We start from the raw sequence: 19,603 nt of genomic DNA, 5'->3' as shown, positions 1-19,603 counted from the left end.
CATTGAGAAGGAGTGGTACTCTATAAATAGAAGGATGTGGGAAGAGGGGAAGAGAATTTTCGAAAATTAAGTAAAAGACTTTGAAAACATTTTGAAAAACACTAATTGATTTTCGAAAATAAAAGTGGGAAAGAAATCAAGTGATTTTTAAAAAAGATTTTGAAATTAGAAGTCAAAAAGATTTGATTGAAAACTATTTTGAAAAAGATGAGGTTAAGAAGATATGATTGGTTTTAAAAAAAATATGTGATTGAGAAGATATTATTTGAAAACAATTTTTAAAAAGATTTGATTTTAAAAATTAATGACTTGCCTATCAAGAAAAGATATGATTCAAACATTAAACCTTTCTCAACAGAAAAGGCAACATACTTGAAATGTTGAATCAAATCATTAATTGATAGCAAGTATCTTTGAAAAAGGAAAGAAATTGATTTTGAAAACATTTGATTGAAAACATTTGATTGAAAAGATATGATATGAAAAAGATTTGATTTTGAAAAACTTTGAAAACTTGAAAAAAATTGATTTGAAAACAAAATCTTCCCTCTTGTGCCATCCTGGCGTTAAACGCCCAGAATGGTGCACATTCTGGCGTTTAACGCCCAAAACTATACCCTTTTGGGCGTTAAACGCCCAACCAAGTACCCTGGCTGGCGTTTAAACGCCAGTCTGTCCTTCTTCACTGGGCGTTTTGAACGCCCAGCTTTTTTTGTGCAATTCCTCTGCTGTATATTCTGAATCTTTAATTCTCTGTATTATTGACTTGAGAAGACACAAATTAAAAATATTTTTGGATTTTTTAATAATCAAAATGCAACTAAAATCAAATAACAATGCATGCAAGACACCAAACTTAGCAGTTTGTATACTACTGACACTAATGAGAATGCATATGAGACACACAAAACACTCAAGTCAAGAGAATTCAAAGATCAAAGTAAGAAATAATCAAGAATTACTTGAAGATCCTTAAGACACATGAATGAATGCATGCAATTGACACCAAACTTAAGATGAGACACTAGACTCAAACAAGAAACATAAAATATTTTTGGTTTTTATGATTTTGTAATTTTTTTGTGCTTTTTCGAAAATTATATGTAAAAGAAAATAAAAGGATCAAAATTCTTAATGAGAATTCCAGGAATCATGCAATGTTAGTCTAAAGCTTTTGTCTAAAGGGATTAGACATGGCTAGCCAAGCTTCAGCAGGACATTGCATTCAAGAGCTAAATTGATGAAAATCAATCAGCTTTGGTGATGATAAGAACATCACCTTGAAACACTAGAATTCATTCTTAAGAACTCTGAAGAAAAAAATACCTAATCTAAGCAACAAGATGAACCGTCAGTTGTCCATACTCGAACAATCCCCGGCAACGGCGCCAAAAACTTGGTGCGCGAAATTGTGATCACTACTTTTCACAACTCAAATAATCCCTAGTAATGGCCCCAAGAACTTGGTGCTCAATACCATGGCATAAACACAACTTTGCACAACTAACCAGCAAGTGCACTGGGTCGTCCAAGTAATAAACCTTACGCGAGTAAGGGTCGATCCCACGGAGATTGTTGGTATGAAGCAAGCTATGGTCACCTTGTAAATCTTAGTCAGGCAGACTCAAATGGGTATAGTGGTATACGAATAAAGCATAAAGATAAAGATAGAGGTACTTATGTAATTCATTGGTAGGAACTTCAGATAAGCGTATGAAGATGCCTTCCCTTCCGTCTCTCTGCTTTCCTACTGTCTTCATCCAATCCTTCTTACTCCTTTCCATGGCAAGCTTATGTAGGGTTTCACCGTTGTCAGTGGCTACCTCCCATCCTCTCAGTGAAAATGTTCCCATGCTCTGTCACAGCATATGGCTAATCAGCTGTCGGTTCTCGGTCAGGCCGGAATAGAATCCAGTGATTCTTTTGCGTCTGTCACTAACGCCCCCGCCTGCTAGGAGTTTGAAGCACGTCACAGTCATTCAATCATTGAATCCTACTCAGAATACCACAGACAAGGTTTAGACCTTCCGGATTCTCTTGAATGCCGCCATCAGTTCTCGCCTATACCACGAAGACTCTGATCTCACGGAATGGCTGGCTCGTTTGTCAGGCGAGCACTCGGTTGTCAGGCGATCAACCATGCATCGTGTATCAGGAATCCAAGAGATATTCACTAGAGCCTTGATTGCTTGTAGAACAGAAGTGGTTGTCAGTCACTTTGTTCATAAGTGAGAATGATGATGAGTGTCACGGATCATCACATTCATCAAGTTGAAGAACAAGTGATATCTTGGACAAAGAACAAGCGGAATTGAATAGAAGAACAATAGTAATTGCATTAATACTCGAGGTACAGCAGAGCTCCACACCTTAATCTATGGTGTGTAGAAACTCCACCGTTGAAAATACATAAGAATAAGGTCTAGGCATGGCCGAATTGCCAGCCTCCCAAAGTGAATTCAATCATAAAAACATGATCAAAAGGCCCTCTAATACAATAGCAAAAGGTCCTATTTATAGAAAACTAGTAGCCTAGGGTGTACAGAGATGAGTAAATGACATAAAAATCCACTTCCGGGCCCACTTAGTGTGTGCTTGGACTGAGCAATGAAGCAATTTCGTGTAGAGACTCTTCTTGGAGTTAAACGCCAGCTTTTATGCCAGTTTGGGCGTTTAACTCCCATTTAGGTGCCAGTTCCGGCGTTTAACGCTGGAATTTCTGAGGGTGACTTTGAACGCCGGTTTGGGCCATCAAATCTTGGGCAAAGTATGAACTATCATATATTGCTGGAAAGCCCAGGATGTCTAATTTCCAACGCCGTTGAGATCGCGCCAATTGGGCTTTTGTAGCTCCAGAAAATCCACTTCGAGTGCAGGGAGGTCAGAATCCAACAGCATATGCAGTCCTTTTCAGTCTCTGAATCAGATTTTTGCTCAGGTCCCTCAATTTCAGCCAGAAAATACCTGAAATCACAGAAAAACACACAAACTCATAGTAAAGTCCAGAAAAGTGAATTTTAACTTAAAACTAATAAAAATATACTAAAAACTAACTAGATCATACTAAAAACACACTAAAAACAATGCCAAAAAGGGTACAAATTATCCGCTCATCAGGAATGTTATGAGCTATTGTGGTTTTGTTCTGCATATATATGGCTGCATATAATTAAAAATGCTAATTTTTCATAAGCTCCTTATGAGCTGTTGTGGTTTTGTTGCTGGAAACAAAACTTTTGGTGCTGTTCAAGAATTAAAAATGCTAATTTTTCTGTTTATATATATGCAGCCAACAAGCAATGAGGTGCCCAGTGAGCGGACGCCTGAAGTTAGGGGTGAAATTGTTGAGTCTGCGGTACGTTTTTCATCGGACAGCGGCGTGCTTACCAAACCCCCGCCCCATCCTAGATCAAAGAAGAGGAAGGTTCATTCAACTAATGCGGGTGCAACTCCGGGAGCAACTCCAAAAAATCCATCTCTGAGCACTGTGGAAACTAATGAAGAGGATAGCAAGGATGAAGCTAATGAAGGTAACAGAAAACCTTCTAGACCTAGATCTTGGACTTGGGAACACTTTACAAAGGATCCTAAGTCCAAGCCATCACATCCTAGGGCTAAATGTAATTAGTGTGGTGCATCATATGCATGTGACTCTCATAGAAATGGTACAACTAATATGCGTTATCATTTGTTGAACCAATGTAAAAAATTTCCTAGGGAGTCGGGTGACCCTAGTCAAACAATCCTTACCTTCCAACAAAAAAAAGAGGGTGAAGGGGTATTTACTACAGTTACTTTTGATGCTGAAATGTGTAGAAAAGCCCTTGCTAGGATGATAATTGTTGATGAGCTACCATTCAAGTTTGTTGAGGGGGATGGATTTAGATTCTATATGAGTATTGTGCAACCTAGATTTCCACTTCCGGGAAGGACTACTGTTGCTAAGGACTATTGGAATCTTTATATTAGTGAGAAGAATAGGTTGAAAACTGTGTTCAAGAAACCGAATCAATCTGTTTGTTTAACTACTGATTGTTGGACTTCTGTGCAAAATCTGAATTATATGTGTCTCACTGCTCATTACATTGATCATGATTGGAAATTGCAAAAGAGGATTATCAATTTTTGTCTTATTAAAAACCACAAGGGAGAAATAATTGGTAGAAAAATTGAGAGATGTCTTTTGGGGTGGGGGATACCTAGAGTGTTCACAATTACTGTTGATAACGCTAGTTCTAATGATACTGCAATATCTTACCTAAGAACTAGAATGGAGGATTGGAATTTACATCCTTTGAAAGGAGAGCATTTGCATGTTAGGTGTTGTGCACATATTCTTAATCTTGTTGTTAATGATGGATTGAAAGAGATGCATGAATCTATTAGCAAGATAAGAAATGCTATTAGATATGTGCGTCCTTCCCCTAGTCGTATGAATAGGTTCAAAAATTTCATTAAGGAAGCTGGGATACAAGACAAGTGTACTATTCAACTCGATATTCCCACTAGATGGAACTCTACATACACCATGCTTGAAAGTGGTTTGAAGTTTCAAAAGGCGTTCAAGAGGCTAGGGGAGAGAGATACAGAATATGCTCTAATGCAAGGTGGTATGCTGAGGAATATTGATTGGGACAATGCAAAGCACTTTATGGAATTCTTGAAAATACTTTTTACATATTGAATTGGTGGAAGGTAAATTCTAGCAAGTATCCTATCTTATCCCAAATAGCTAGAGATGTCTTAGCAATGTCGGTCTCAACTGTTGCTTCAGAATCAGCTTTTAGCACTGGTGGAAGAGTGCTTAACAACTATAGGAGTTCTGTAACTCCAAAGACAGTTGACGCATTGATATGCACACAAAATTGGCTTCGTGCTTCTCCAATGACAACTGATTTTGAGGAGCTTATTGAAGAGTTTGAGAAACTTGAATTAGGTATGCAAAAATGAAATTTTTAGTTCCTTTCATGGTTTATGTTTATAATCTATAATCTATATTATATTTATAATCTATATTAATTTTCTTGTTTTATTTTTGAAAAAATTGCACCAACTGGAGAAGATGAGGTTGAGTTTGGTGTGGATTCAGATTAAGCATGGTGGTTGACTGGCTATTTGGTTTTTATTTGTTTTAAAGTAACTATTGCGGTTTAAAGTGTGTTTATTTTTGTTGTTTTGCTAGACATTTTTAATTGCCTTTGTTTTATATTTAATTAAGTTGAATTTGTATTGAATTTGGATGTGATATACTCTTGTTTTTCTAGTTTATTGAAGGTTTTAAACTTCATTTTATGATATTTTAAATTTTGTTTATTAGGTATAAAAAAACCAAAAAAACTGACCGAACCAAACCGCTGTTGGTTCGGTTCGGTTCGGTTCGGTTGTCCAAAAAGTAGCCAACCGAATGGTTGGTATCAATGTACAACCGATCAGGTCGGTTTGGTTAGTTTTCGGTCCAAAACCGAACCAAACCGAACCGATTACTCCCCTAGTGATGAGTGATAAGAGTTTCTCATCTGAGAATCGGTGCGTTTTGGGGGGAAGCTACGTGGGACATGGGGTTTTGAAAATTGGTTTTGGTCGTTTTAGCGCTAAACGGCAAACCAAAAACTAGTTAAGCAGTTACCGGTTCAAATCTCCTGAACTTTAATGACGTGATTTAAAAAGCGTAATAAAAATAATAAAAAAATCAGATTTTTTATAAGTGATAAACAATTTTTTCTATGGTGAATAATTTTTTATTTAATTTTTTTTTTAAATTTATATATAAAACATTGAACAAAATTCAATTTTAAAATTGTTTTATGTTTTCAAAAAAATTTCAATCATTCACGATAAAAAAAATTAAAAGAAACTATTTGGTGTAAAAATTTAAAATGAAATTCTAAAGGTAAAGATGTCCTTTTTTTAAATAATGCTTTTAAAAAATTGTATTAAAATTTCTAGTGTAAAAGGAGAAATTTGGAAAATTCTTTTACATTCTTTTACGAATTTACATTTTACTAAAGTATTAAAAATAAAAATTTAAATAATATAATAAAATTTAAAATTTAAAAATATTAAATGTAATAAAAATTTATATACAGATATTTTTATATAAAATTAATAAATAAAATTATAATTTAATTAAATTTATTAAATTATTAAATAATTTTAATTATTAATTTTACATGAATATTCAAAATATAACAAATTTAAAAATTTTGTAGAACCAACAAATCCTCCAAAATTCTGATACTCTAACAATAAAACTAGTAAACAAAATGTAACTAATTGAAAGTAATGGGTAAAAAATTAATCAATTTTAAATATATACTAAAATTACTTATTAATATAAAATATATATTAAAATATAAAATTATATGATTTACAGATACATATTTGTTTTTTTTTAAATAAGAAGCAGCAAAAAGGATAACAGATAATGTAGAGTAGCCAGCATCGTTACTGGTAAGAAAGATGAGAGGTCTCTAGGGGTGTAAGTTACCGAACCGGACCAAAAATTATCGCAGAACCGAACCGAATTTTACAACAACCGATTAAAAAATCGAAAAAATCGGTTTTTTTGTTTTTTTCGAAGTAAACCGATCGGTTCGGTTCGATTTTCGGTTGGCTCGGCAGAAATCGAACCGAACTGGACCGAACTGAAGAATGAGGGTTCAATGGTGTGTTTTTACTAAGTTGCCCTTTAACCTAGGTATAAAAGGGCCACTTCACACACAACCATAGCTTTCTTCTTCTCTTTTACGCGAACAGCGAATCCAGAACCCTAGCTCTCTTCTTCTCTTCCACGGTTCCACCTCTAATTCCTCCATGCTCGAGAGAAGGAGACCCTGAGGGAGCCAGAGAGTGCTGTCCAGTGTCCACCGTCAAGGAAGTCACCAGTCATTGCTCGAAGGCGTTCAGTCATCGCCGTCGCAGGGACGCCGTCGCTGGGTCGCCGTCGCCGAGTAGCAATCCATTCACCGAGCAGCAGTCCTGTCACCGAGCAGTAGTCCAGTCGCCAAGCAAGACTCCAGTGGCTGTCGCAGTCCAACTCGAGCGACGAGTAGCACTCCTATCACCAAGCCATCTCCTGCAAAAAGCAACTCCACAATGTCTTTTTCGGAGGTTAGAAATTCTAAACAATTGTTTTTAGAGATTCTGTTTAGTGATATTGTGCTTGATTTAACCTGAATAAATGTTTTTACAAATTCTGTTTGTGGTTATATTTTTTAGAAATTCTGTTTGTGCCTTTGTGCCATTGTGGTTATGTTTTTTAGAAATTCTGTTTTTAGAAATTCTGTTTGTATTGGCTGCATCAAGAACTCACAGGATCATACATCGCTTTCTTTTTTTATTTTCATTTTTCTCCTGGATGAAAAATAGAGACATTCATTGAATACATTGCTTGTGAAATAATAAGAAGTTTGATGTTTAATTTTTGAAGTAGATTCTAAACCCATGTGATCTCTGCTTCACAAGCTGTCAAACTTTAGAATTCAGCTTTAGTAGTCGATATGGAGATTGGGTTTGCTTTCTATACGACCAAGAGATTAAATTAGTACCAAGATAAACACAATAATCTGAACACTTGTGTATAATTAAACCACAATCCTTGGTGCCGTGCAAATATCTTACAATACATTTTACAACTTTCCAATGAGTTAAAAGTGGACTATGCATGAACTGGCTAACTTTCGTTACTATTAAACTTCTCTAATCCAGTTGATAGTAATTTTAAGGATGAAATCATTGAGATAGGCATTGGACTAGCTTCACTCATTCCCAATTTTGATAGAAGGTCTATTATATATTTTGTTTGGGACAAACTGCACAGAATCTGTTCTATGAACTTTAATTCCAAGAAAATATGATAAGGAACCAAGATACTTTAATGTGAAGATTTTGTGCAATGGCTAAATCATTAGAGTAATTTGTGTAGAGTAATTTTCTGTAATAATAATGTCATATACATAACAAGGTATATATAAAATAGAATTGGCTGGATAATGCATCGCTTTATTTTTTTATTTTAATTTTTTTCCTGGATGAAAAATAGAGACACTCATTGAATACATTGCTTGTGAAATAAAAACTTGCCTTCTACTTGTTAGAATATGTTATTTTTAAATCCAATGATGCTTGTTTTGGCGGACTGTTAGAGCTGTTAATGAATTTAAATTCTGTTGATTATATGGCAGTTAGTGAGTATTATATGATGCAAATAAACTAGCTAGTTGTGGAATGTTATGAGCTGCTGTGGTTTTGTTCTGCATATATATGGCTGCATATAATTAAAATGCTAATTTTTCATAAGCTGCTTATGAGATGCTGTGGTTTTGCTGCTGGAAACAACACTTTTGGTGCTGTTCATTAATTAAAAATGCTAATTTTTCATTGTTCTGTTTATATATATGCAGCCAACAAGCAATGAGGTGCCCAGTGAGCGGACGCCTGAAGTTGGGGGTGAAATTGTTGAGTCCGCGGTACATTTTTCAACGGACAGCAACGTGCTTACCAAACCCCCGTCCCATCCTAGATAAAAGAAGAGGAAGGTTCATTCAACTAATGTGGGTGCAACTCCGGGAGCAACTCCAACAAATCCATCTCCAAGCACTGTGGAAACTGATGAAGAGGATAGCAAGGATAAAGCTAATGAAGGTAACAGAAAACCTTCTACACCTAGATCTTGGACTTGGGAACACTTTACAAAGGATCCTAAGTCCAAGCCATCACATCCTAGGGCTAAATGTAATTGGTGTGGTGCATCATATGCATGTGACTCTCATAAAAATGGTACAACTAATATGCGTAATCATTTGTTGAACCAATGTAAAAAATTTCCTTGGGAGTTGGGTGACCCTAGTCAAATAATCCTTACCTTCCAACAAAGAAAAGAGGGTGAAGGGGTATTTATTGCATATACTTTTGATGCTGAAATGTGTAGAAAAGCCCTTGCTAGGATGATAATTGTTGATGAGCTACCATTCAAGTTTGTTGAGGGGAGGGATATAGATTCTACATGAGTATTGTGCAACCTAGAATTCCACTTCCGGGAAGGATTACTGTTGCTAAGGACTGTTGGAATCTTTATATTAGTGAAAAGAATAGGTTGAAAATTGTGTTCAACATCCGAATCAATCTGTTTATTTAACTACTGATTGTTGGACTTCTGTGCAAAATCTGAATTATATGTGTCTCACTGCTCATTACATTGATCATGATTGGAAATTGAAAAAGAGGATTATCAGTTTTTTCTTATTAAAAACCACAAGGGAGAAACAATTGGTAGAAAAAATGAGAGATGTCTTTTGGGGTGGGGGATATCTAGAGTGTTCACAATTACTATTGATAACGCTAGTTCTAATGATACTGCAATATCTTACCTAAGAACTAGAATGGAGGATTGGAATTTACATCCTTTAAAAGGAGAGCATTTACATGTTAGGTGTTGTGCACATATTCTTAATCTTGTTGTTAATGATGGATTGAAAGAGATGCATGAATCTATTAGCAAGATAAGAAATGCTATTAGATATGTGCGTGCTTCCCCTAGTCGTATGAATAGGTTCAAAAATTTCATTAAGGAAGCTAGGATACAAGACAAGTTTACTATTCAACTCGATGTTCCCACTAGATGGAACTCTACATACACCATGCTTGAAAGTGGTTTAAAATTTCAAAAGGCGTTCAAGAGGCTAGGGGAGAGAGATACAGAATATGCTCTAATGCAAGGTGGTATTCCGAGGAATACTGATTGGGACAATGCAAAACACTTTATGGAATTCTTGAAAATTTTTCATGATGCTACAAAGAGTGTGTCTGGTAGTTTGCTTGTGACTTCTTCTCAATATTTTCATGAGTTTTGTATGATTTTGCGTGTGTTCTAAGCTTCTTGTGGTAGTCAAGATCCATTACTTGGGAGTATGGCTGAGAGGATGAAGCTTAAGTATGACAAGTACTAGGGTAACATTAAAAATATCAATATGATGGTTTTTGTTGGTGTGATTCTTGATCCTAGATACAAGTTGAAGTTTGTGAACTTTAGCTTTGAAAAGCTATATGATAAAGATGATGTTGATTTTTTGGGTGCAAAAGTGAAAGAAACCTTCTCCAAGATGTTTGAATGCTATATGAATGCAAATAATGGGGGAAGATCTTTTACTTCAACAACAATGGATGGTGCATCAGATGTGGGAGTACCTGATGGCGACATGGCTGGTGATTTTTTTAAGGAGGTGCATTTTCATGAGATCATCAACAAGAATGAGGTGGATTTGTATTTGATGGATGGTTTAGAAAAGCCTCGTGATCAAAATACTTTTGACATATTGAATTAGTGGAAGGTAAATTCTAGCAGGTATCCTATCTTATCCCAAATAGCTAGAGATGTCTTAGCAATGCCGGTCTCAACTGTTGCTTCAGAATCAGCATTTAGCACTGGTGGAAGAGTGCTTAACAACTATAGGAGTTCTTTAACTCCAAAGACAGTTGAGGCATTGATATGCACACAAAATTGGCTTCGTGCTTCTCCAATGACAACTGATTTTGAGGAGCTTATTGAAGAGTTTGAGAAACTTGAATTAGGTATGGAAAAAAGAAATTTGTGGTTCCTTTCAAGGTTTATGTTTATAATCTATAATCTATATTATATTTATAATCTATATTGATTTTCTTGTTTTATTTTTGTAGAAATTGCACCAACCGAAGAAGATGAGGATGAGTCTGGTGTGGATTCAGATTAAGCATGGTGGTTGACTGGCTGTTTGGTTTTTATTTGTTTTAAAGTGACTGTGGCGGTTTAAAGTGTGTTTATTTTTGTTGTTTTGCTAGACATTTTTAATTGCCTTTGTTTTATATTTAATTAAGTTGAATTTGTATTGGATTTGGATGTGATATACTCTTGTTATTCTAGTTTATTGAAGGTTTTAAACTTCATTTTATGATATTTTAAATTCTGTTTATTAGGTATAAAAAAACAGAAAAAACCGACCGAACCAAACTGCTGTTGGTTCGGTTCGGTTCGGTTCGGTTGTCCAGAAAGCAGCCAACCGAATGGTTGGTATCAATGTACAACCGATCAGGTCAGTTCGGTTGGTTTTTCGGTCCAAAATCGAACCAAACCGAACCAATTACACCCCTAGCGATGCGTACGCGTGACATGCGCGATCTGCCAAAATTACAGAATACACTGAAGATGATTTTGGGCCGCATTTTGACCCAGATTTTGGCCCAAAAACACATATTAAAGTCAGGGAACATGCAGAGACTCAATATATCAGATAATAATTCACTTTTCATAATTGAGATGTAGTTTTTAGAGAGAGAGGTTCTCTCCTCTCTCTTAGGATTTATGATTAAGATTCCTCTTAAAGGATTTAGGAATATTTTCATCTTCTTCAATCACAGGTTCAATGTTCTTTTTATTTATTTTTCCAATTTAATTTATGAACTTTTCCATGTTGGATCTGATTTCTTTTATTAATGTAATTTGAGGTATTCCAGATATTCATGATTTTAATTTAGCTTTCTACATTCTTGGCTTTTATTGATTAATTGGTAACTCTTGAGTTGTCAAACTCATCGTGATTGATAATTGATATCTTTGCTGATTGATTTAGATTCCTATAACTCTAGTCTTTCCTCAGGAGTTGACTAGGACTTTTGGTGTTAAATTGATTTATCCACTTGACTTACCTGCAATTTATTTCTCTTGTTCAAACCTTTTTAAAACCCAAAAATACTATTTTCTATAACCAATAATAAAACACACTTCCCTGCAATTCCTTGAGAAGACGACCCGAGGTTTGAATACTTCGGTTTATAAATTTTATTGGGTTTGTTACTTGTGACAACCAAACATTTGTACGAAAGGATTTTCTGTTGGTTTAGAAGCTATACTTACAACGCGATTATATTTTTATATTTCTTTACCGATAGGAAATCCGTTCGTCAGCATGCACTTGTTCTTTGGGCATTAGAGACGTGAAATATTCTCTTAATCCCTCGTAAAGTGCCTCATGTTTCAAGACAAATATTGCATCATATTCATTGCTACCATCTTTTGTCTGTTTCACGTGTATCATTCAATGATAACACTTTTCAATCAGCTCGTTCGTGATTTTTGTCTTTTTCTCCGGGATTTTATAAACTTGAGCAGCTGGTAAGGTTTGTTCTGAACTTGTTGCTTCAGTAAACGTTAATGTTGCTGCCACTCCAGCATCTACCACCGCCTCTTCCAGAATTTCAAGTTGTGAAACAGTCGGTTGAGAGGGCTGACTTGGTTGAGATGTTGGTGGACTTATCCCAAGGTTAAAGGAAGGCCTTTCATCTTCCCTTTCCCTAGGTTGAGCAGCACTGCAAATGATAGATATTTAACAAAGGTATAAAACAAAAATTATATTTAATCATTATAGTGAATCAAAATCCAAACAAATAGTGAACCTAAATCCAAAGTTACAGTGAACCGAAATGATATTAAAGAAAAGTAAGTAACATACCTATCAAATGATGACAAGATTAGAGTTTCTTGTTCTGATTGCCGTGCCACCGGAGGTTCTTGGGATTGTTGCTGTTGTTCTTCATCAGAAACTTCATAAACATAGTCATCTTTGAAAAACTCTTCAATAATAGAACTTGTAAGAGACACCATAACATCCTGCTTTTTGGGTTCTGAGGGCAGCTATAAGAAACAAAAGACAATCCAAAGACAACAACACATTGAATTAATTTCTGGTTTCAACTGAACCATAATTAAACCATGTATAAGCATTAAACATTATCGGTATTTATATAAGCAGTAAAACTTACACATTAACAGGTGCTTCTTGTTCGGATTGCTGCGCTGTTGGTTCTTCACAAGGCTATTATTGTTGTTCCAGAGGTCTACTGCATTGAACAGTAAACATTTCTATAATTATCCCAAACCATTATCATATTTAACAATGATATTTAAGAAAAATGATATTAATCATTATAGTGAACTGAAATCCAAACTAATGGTGAACCTAAATCCAAACATATAGTGAACCAAAATCATATTAAACAAAAGTGATATTAAAGAATTTTATGCTTACACATTAACAGGTGCTTCTTGTTCTGGTTGCTATGTCACCGGAGTTTCTTGGGATAGTTGCTGTTGTTCTTTGGCATGGCTGTTGCATTAAACAGAAAACAGTTCAATAACAATCCAAAATTATTATCCTATAACATTAAAATTAATAAAAAGAATTTTTATGTGAAAGTTACTCTTCATCAGAAACTTTATAGACATAGTCATGTTTGATTAATTCTTCAATTACAGAACTCGTAAGAGACACTGTAACACCCTGTTTTTCGGGTTCTGAAGGGCAGCTGTAATAAACAGAAGAGAGTCCAAAGACAAGAACACATTGAATTCATTTTTGGTTTCAACTGAACCATAATTAAACCATGTATAAGCAATAAACATTGAACAATATTCATGTGGTGAATAAATATTTATTAACTTACTCATTATTGGAAGTTTGTTGTGTTTCATTTTGTGGAGGGACATAGATGAAGTCATCTCTGATCAACTCTTCTTGAACAAAACTTGGAAGAGACAATGCAAGAGGATATTTAAGAAATGTAAACAAGGATAAAGTTAATGTTGAATAATTAGAATTTGTTTTGAAAAATAGGAATTTACAAATTGAAAAACTCACACTTCCAAAGGTTGAGAAGGAGTTTCTTGTCGAAACTCAACAATTTGTAGCTCAGAATCAGATGTAGCTCTAATGACATTTAAACATATTTTTCTTGTGATTAATTAAACAAAAATTATTACCTAAATCTATAAGATTAACATAAATATTTTTAACTTACACTGGTGGAGTTTTAAAAGTCTTTCTAGGGAAGATTTTTCTTTTTCTAAAATATTTTACCATGCTTTCCGGGGTTTTTTCCTAAAAAAAGATAACAAATTAAAATTAGAAACCAAGATTAAAAGTAGAGGTCGAAAAACACACTAAATTCATTTTTGGACAACCACCGAACCGAAAGTACAATATGCAGTGAACTAATTTACCTGGTATAGCTCACGGCATTTACAGAAGGTGTAGAGCTTCCTTGAGTCTGTAAGATTTGCTCGCTATCCAGATTTACAGTTGGCGCTCTAAGCAAGATAAATAAATATTAGTAATTGAATCTAGAGGAATTAGAAAAGGTTGTAGCAAAAGTAAGGAAAGAGAGAAAAAGAACTCGGGAATAATAAACTGAATCTTACGTCTGAGAGAATTCATTTTGTTCCTGAGAGTCATACTGATCCGGAGCAATGTTTACTGACTGAGCTCCATCATTTCTTTTCTTTGATCTCTTTTCTCTTATCATCTCCAATGCTCGCTTTCTTCTTTCCGCAGCATTGTCTTTTGCTTGTTCAGTTTTGAAGTTCATAAAATAAGTATCAAGGAATCTAGAGCGTAAGTATCAATAAAAGAAAATATGATTCGAGAAACTTACTCCTTGTCAGGTTGGGTTTGTGTTTTTGCCACCCTTTCCGGTTGTTTTCTTTTTATTACGGGTGTTTTCTCGATTTCATTTTCTCTAGAAAACAGATAAAGACATCAAATTTATACCAAAGACAAGACACTAACAATGAAGTCAACGAAACTGACAGACACCACCAAACCGAACTAAATTAAAGTGTTAAAACGAAAATTAGAAGCTCACCGAACCGAAAATAAATCATTTGCTGAACAAAACGTGATACATATGCAATCAATAAAACGTCTCACAGAAATTACGCAATACTTACTGGCTCTCAGATTCGCTTGTGCTCTCTGAATCTATCGGCACAAGCTTTGTTTTTTTGGTTTGTTTTTTAACCACTGATTCTTTGTTCCGGTTTTTTTTATTTCTTCTTCTTTGCAATACATAAGAACAAGCGCATAATAAAAAATTTAAGCAAATACAAGTTAAATGAAATCAGTATAAAAATTAAACTTACTGGCTTTCGGATTCAGATTCGGAAAATTATTTTTCTTCCGAAGAAGAATCCATCTCGACATTTTTCTTTTTTATTTTCTTTTCTTTTTCTTTCTTGTCCAAGTTACTTGTTTTTGTTTTTTCTTTCTTTTTTTCTTTCTGTAGAGAAGTCCCTACAACAGAAACAAGGACTCAATTATTTAATCATCAAGAAAACACATTAACAATCTGATGAACCAAGTGAAGCAATCCGACTGAACCAAAAAAAATTCATATGGTGAATAGTATATGACAACTATTTAATCATCAAGAAAAATGTTTCTTAATGAAGAAACATTCAAATGAACAAACTAACAATTTCAAATAGGACAAATAAATAAATTATAGCCTAAAACAGAAGTTTAATTTGTTAGTTGAGTATTTTAAAAGCATTTAAAAGCAAATTATTGGGGGAATTTTAGTAGAGTATTTACCAATGGTTCTGTTGCTTTAGATGAAATCTGTTCAAGCATCATTTTCCTTGTCCAATGGGCCACCCACGGTGCAGGGGGAGAATCAGGTGCAAATGGCGGGGGAACTTGGTTTCGTGGAAGTATATCAACATTAATACAAAAACACAGCCATCAACAGACTATTTCTTCCCCCTTTCTTTTGTTTTCAACTCCTTTCATCAAGAAGTTGAGCACATGTTTTGCCCAATCCCATTCCTTAATGTTGTCCACGTGAAAGATCGGTGGCTTATGGATTGGGGAGGCCACACTTACTATTGTAGGGAGCAAGAAGCACTTTTGTATGAAGACAACAAAATTCTTCTTGAATTTTTTCCAGTTCTCCTCCCCTTCTACACTCATATCCAGCCCATTCCTTGTCTGTTGGATTTAGGTTGTTATAATCAACCTTATCAGGAAAATAATTTCCTTCAATATTTTAATAGCAAAAATTAGTCAAAAACGGTCAGTTTAATTTTTTGGACACCAATAAACTGAAAATAAGCAGTAACTGCAAAGTGTATTACCTACGTTGGTTATGCCCAGGGCAGCTGCTACTTTCCAAGGAGTTATGTATATTTTCCCCTAGAGAGTTTTCAGGCATCCTCTCTCTTCATCAAAGCGATCAAGCAATTCTTTCAACAGTGTTGGGAAACCACTATTTTATGGTTTATCTTGTGTTTAATTGAGTGGTTTTTATCAAGTCCTTGCACACTTACTCATATGATTTGCATGGTTTTACAATTCCTTCTTAGTCTTGATCTATGGTTGAAAACTTGCTTCCTAGAGTCTTTAATTTATGTATTTTAATTCTCTTTTTTACCATTCGATCATGGCTTTTTATTTAATTATATAAATTCTCAACCATTTATCTCTCTGTTCTTCAACTCTTAAAAATCCTTGGAAAACCTCTTATCAATAAAATAGCATTCTTTTGTCAGCTCGTTGGGAGACGACCTGGGATTCATATTCCCAGTATTTTATTTCTAAAATCATGTGACAACCCTTCTAAATTGATACGCGGAATCAACATTAGTTAAGAGCTATACTTGCAATGTTGTTTTCTCTATAAACTCTTGATCGGTGATTTTTCCGCGAGTCAAGTGTATTAGAGACATTCATTTCTGGGACATTTGCCAAGGCACCAAATCCCAATTCTTCTACTATGTATTTCTTTTCTTGACTCATTTTCCTGTACACTGTTGCTATTGCCTTTGTTTGGCATCTGCAATAATGAGTTTTCTACAAGTTTTGAAACAAAATGTGAGGATATATTTATAATACAAAATAGATATTATTTGAATGAAAACGGATAAATATATTTAATCTACTTATGTTATAGCGCGGCTTATCCTTCATTGTTGCCATTGTCTTGTTTTGTTTTGCTATAATGAAAAAATTTGGTCAATACTTCACTGAATACATCAACAAGCACAAGCATGTTGACAAAGACCAAATTGCATAGGTTTGGATTTTCACACTAAAAATAGAATTGACGTTGCAAGTATAGTCTAAACCCAACAATTGATCATCAATCAAATGTTATCACAATTCAAACCAAATATAAACCAAGAGTAATTAAACCTCGGGTCGTCTTCCCTAGGAGTTGCAATGAAATGTGATCATCATTGGCTATGGAGGGAGCATGGGGAATTGGGAATGCAAGAGTTCAAGAATTGTAAATAGCAAGAAATTAAATGAACATGCAAGAAGACTCTTGGTGAGAATTGGGGAATTAAGGATTCATATCCTAGTTGTGGACAACAAACATGGAAATTGTGTGGAATTAATCCTAGTTAGTAAATCTTACTTGAGAATTAGTCAAAAGGGCATAATTAATTCCAATCCATAAGTCCTAAGTCAACAATAGTGGGTCACTTAGAGTCAAGGGAAACCAAACCAATTAACAATCCTCACACAATGCGGAATGGACATCCACAACTCAGTTCCATCCAAACACCCAATTTCTCAACCAAGAGTGTGAAAACTAAACATGCAAGGAATTAAAAATCAAAACAATGAAAGTCAAAGCAATTAAATGCTAGGAAAGGAAACTTTAAATGCAAGAAAACCTCTTGGCAAGTAATTGAGAGCTAAGGTTACCTATCCTAGACATTGACTACAAACACATGATGATTACGAAGAGTTAATCCTATTTAGTCAATCTTACATCAAAGATAAGTCAAGTAAGCATAGTTGATTTCAATCCATAAGTCCTATGTCAACACTTAGGGTCACATAAAGTCAATGGAGACCAAATCAACTAACTACTCTAATATATCAAACAAGAATGGATATCAATGACTCAAGGATCACCAAAGTCATCAATTTCAAGCCAAGAGTGGAGAAAAACTAAGTAAAAGCTAAGCCAAGCATTTCATCAAATACTTGGTGTGCATGAAAATAAAATAATAATAAATTACATTAAAAATAAAATCTAAAATAACAAAAGCGAGAAAATCATAACAACGACAAAAGAAAGCAATAAATGAACATAAAACATAAATTGCATTAATTGAAAATTAAAATAGCAAAGTGTCGTAAACATAAAAGAATAAAAGAAATGAAATAACAAAATAGAAGGAAAGAACAAAGATTCAATAATAATAAATGACAAGAAAAAGTAAATAAAAATAAGAATTAAAAGTAAAAATTATAAGAAATTAAACTAAGAAACCCTAATTCTAGAGAGAGGAGGGAGCTTCTCTCTCTAGAAACTAAGAGAAAACATCATAAAAGCTAAACCTAATTGCCCCCTCCCCTTGTTTCCACTTGAATTGGGGTTGAAATAGCTTCAGAAATGAGTTGGACTGGGTTTTGGAGGCCCAGAATTCGCCCCCAGCGATTTGCATTAATAAGGTCACGTGATTCTGGTCACGCGTATGTGTCGCCTGGAAAAAATCCATCCACGCGTATGCGTGGGTCACACGTACGCGTCGCTCGCAAATCTTCCTTGTGCGTACACACGCATACTTGTGCATGCGCACACATGCTAGAATTTCCAAACTCCATTTCTTCATGGTTTCTTCCCTTTTCCATGCTCTTTTTCTCACTTCTTCAACCCATACTTGCCTTGGAAACCTGAAATAACTTAACAAATACATCAAGGCACCAAATGGGATTAAAGTGAATAAAATTGACTAAAATTAAGCACAAAAGAGCATGTTTTCACTTTTAAGCACAATTTAGGAAGAAATCATGAAACTATGCTATTTCATTGAATAAGTGTAGGAAAAGTTGATAAAATATACCTAATTAGAGCAAATAAATACCATGAAACGTGGATTTATCACATGTATATCTTAATCAAGTCAATTAAAATGCCACAAGCCACCGAACCGAAACTAATTCATGCACAGAACCAAAATCACAAAGGCCATCGAACCGAAAAACGTTCATGTGGTTAATAAATGATGAACAGCTTTCAATCAACAAGAATAGTATTCCTACATGCAAAAGAAGTACTGAAGATAGTAACAATCATTTTCAAAGCTCTAGTTAAACTATCCACACAAATAAGAACAAGCACGTATATCTTAATCAAATCAACATCTTCCAAAAGAAAAGTTTTTCAAATTTCATGAATTAGGTGTTCTTTCAAAATGACATTTGCAAATTGGCTTCTTTAAAAACTCTTACTGAAACTTGATATCTTTCTTTAAGTATCAAGGTCAACTACCATTCGTGCTGAAATCTATCCAATATAATGAGACAATTTTACAGTGAAAGAGTTGTCTCTAATATCAATTGTCCTAAAAAAAACTCATACAATACATCAACAAGCACAAGCATGTATATCTTAAACAAGTCAATTAAAATTCCACAAGCCACCAAACGGAAACTCATTCATGCACAGAACCAAAATCACAAAGGACACCGAATCGAAAAACGTTCATGTGGTTAATAAATGATGATCAACTTTCAATCAACAGGAATAGTATTCCTCCATGCAAAAGAAGTACTGAAGATAGTAACAATCATTTTCAAAACACTAGTTAAACTATCCACACAAATAAGAACAAGCACATATATCTTAATCAAATCAACATCTTCCAAAAGAAAAGTTTTTTAAATTTCATGAATTAGGTTTTCTTTCAAAATGACATTTGCAAATTGGCTTCTTTAAAAACTTACTGAAATTTGATATCTTTCTTTAAGTATCAAGGTCAACTACCATTCATGCTGAAATA

The 19,603-nt window shown here is 34.5% G+C and overlaps 1 protein-coding gene across 1 annotated transcript; it reads left to right on the top strand.

Moving 5' to 3' along the window:
* The first annotated feature begins 9,380 nt into the window (after window positions 1–9,380).
* LOC130962834 (zinc finger BED domain-containing protein RICESLEEPER 2-like) lies at window positions 9,381–10,322 on the top strand. Its single transcript, XM_057888998.1, has 3 exons — window positions 9,381–9,807; window positions 9,874–9,940; window positions 10,004–10,322. Exons 1-3 carry the CDS (start codon window positions 9,381–9,383, stop codon window positions 10,320–10,322), a joined length of 813 nt encoding a protein of 270 aa, XP_057744981.1.
* Window positions 10,323–19,603: the final 9,281 nt, after the last annotated feature.

Source organism: Arachis stenosperma, chromosome 2 (assembly GCF_014773155.1).
Source record: "Arachis stenosperma cultivar V10309 chromosome 2, arast.V10309.gnm1.PFL2, whole genome shotgun sequence".
Lineage (NCBI taxonomy): Eukaryota > Viridiplantae > Streptophyta > Magnoliopsida > Fabales > Fabaceae > Arachis > Arachis stenosperma.
Note: the sequence above shows the minus strand (reverse complement) of the source record. Positions and strands in the feature narration are given on the sequence as shown.

Excerpts from the sequence above, each read along its gene's own strand:
- LOC130962834 (XM_057888998.1), top strand. The coding sequence starts at position 9,381 with ATGGAGGATTGGAATTTACATCCTTTAAAAGGAGAGCATTTACATGTT. Across the intron at positions 9,808-9,873 it reads TGCTACAAAGAGTGTGTCTG|CTTCTTGTGGTAGTCAAGAT; the intron begins GTAGTTTGCTTG and ends GTGTGTTCTAAG. Across the intron at positions 9,941-10,003 it reads ATGAAGCTTAAGTATGACAA|ATACAAGTTGAAGTTTGTGA; the intron begins GTACTAGGGTAA and ends TCTTGATCCTAG.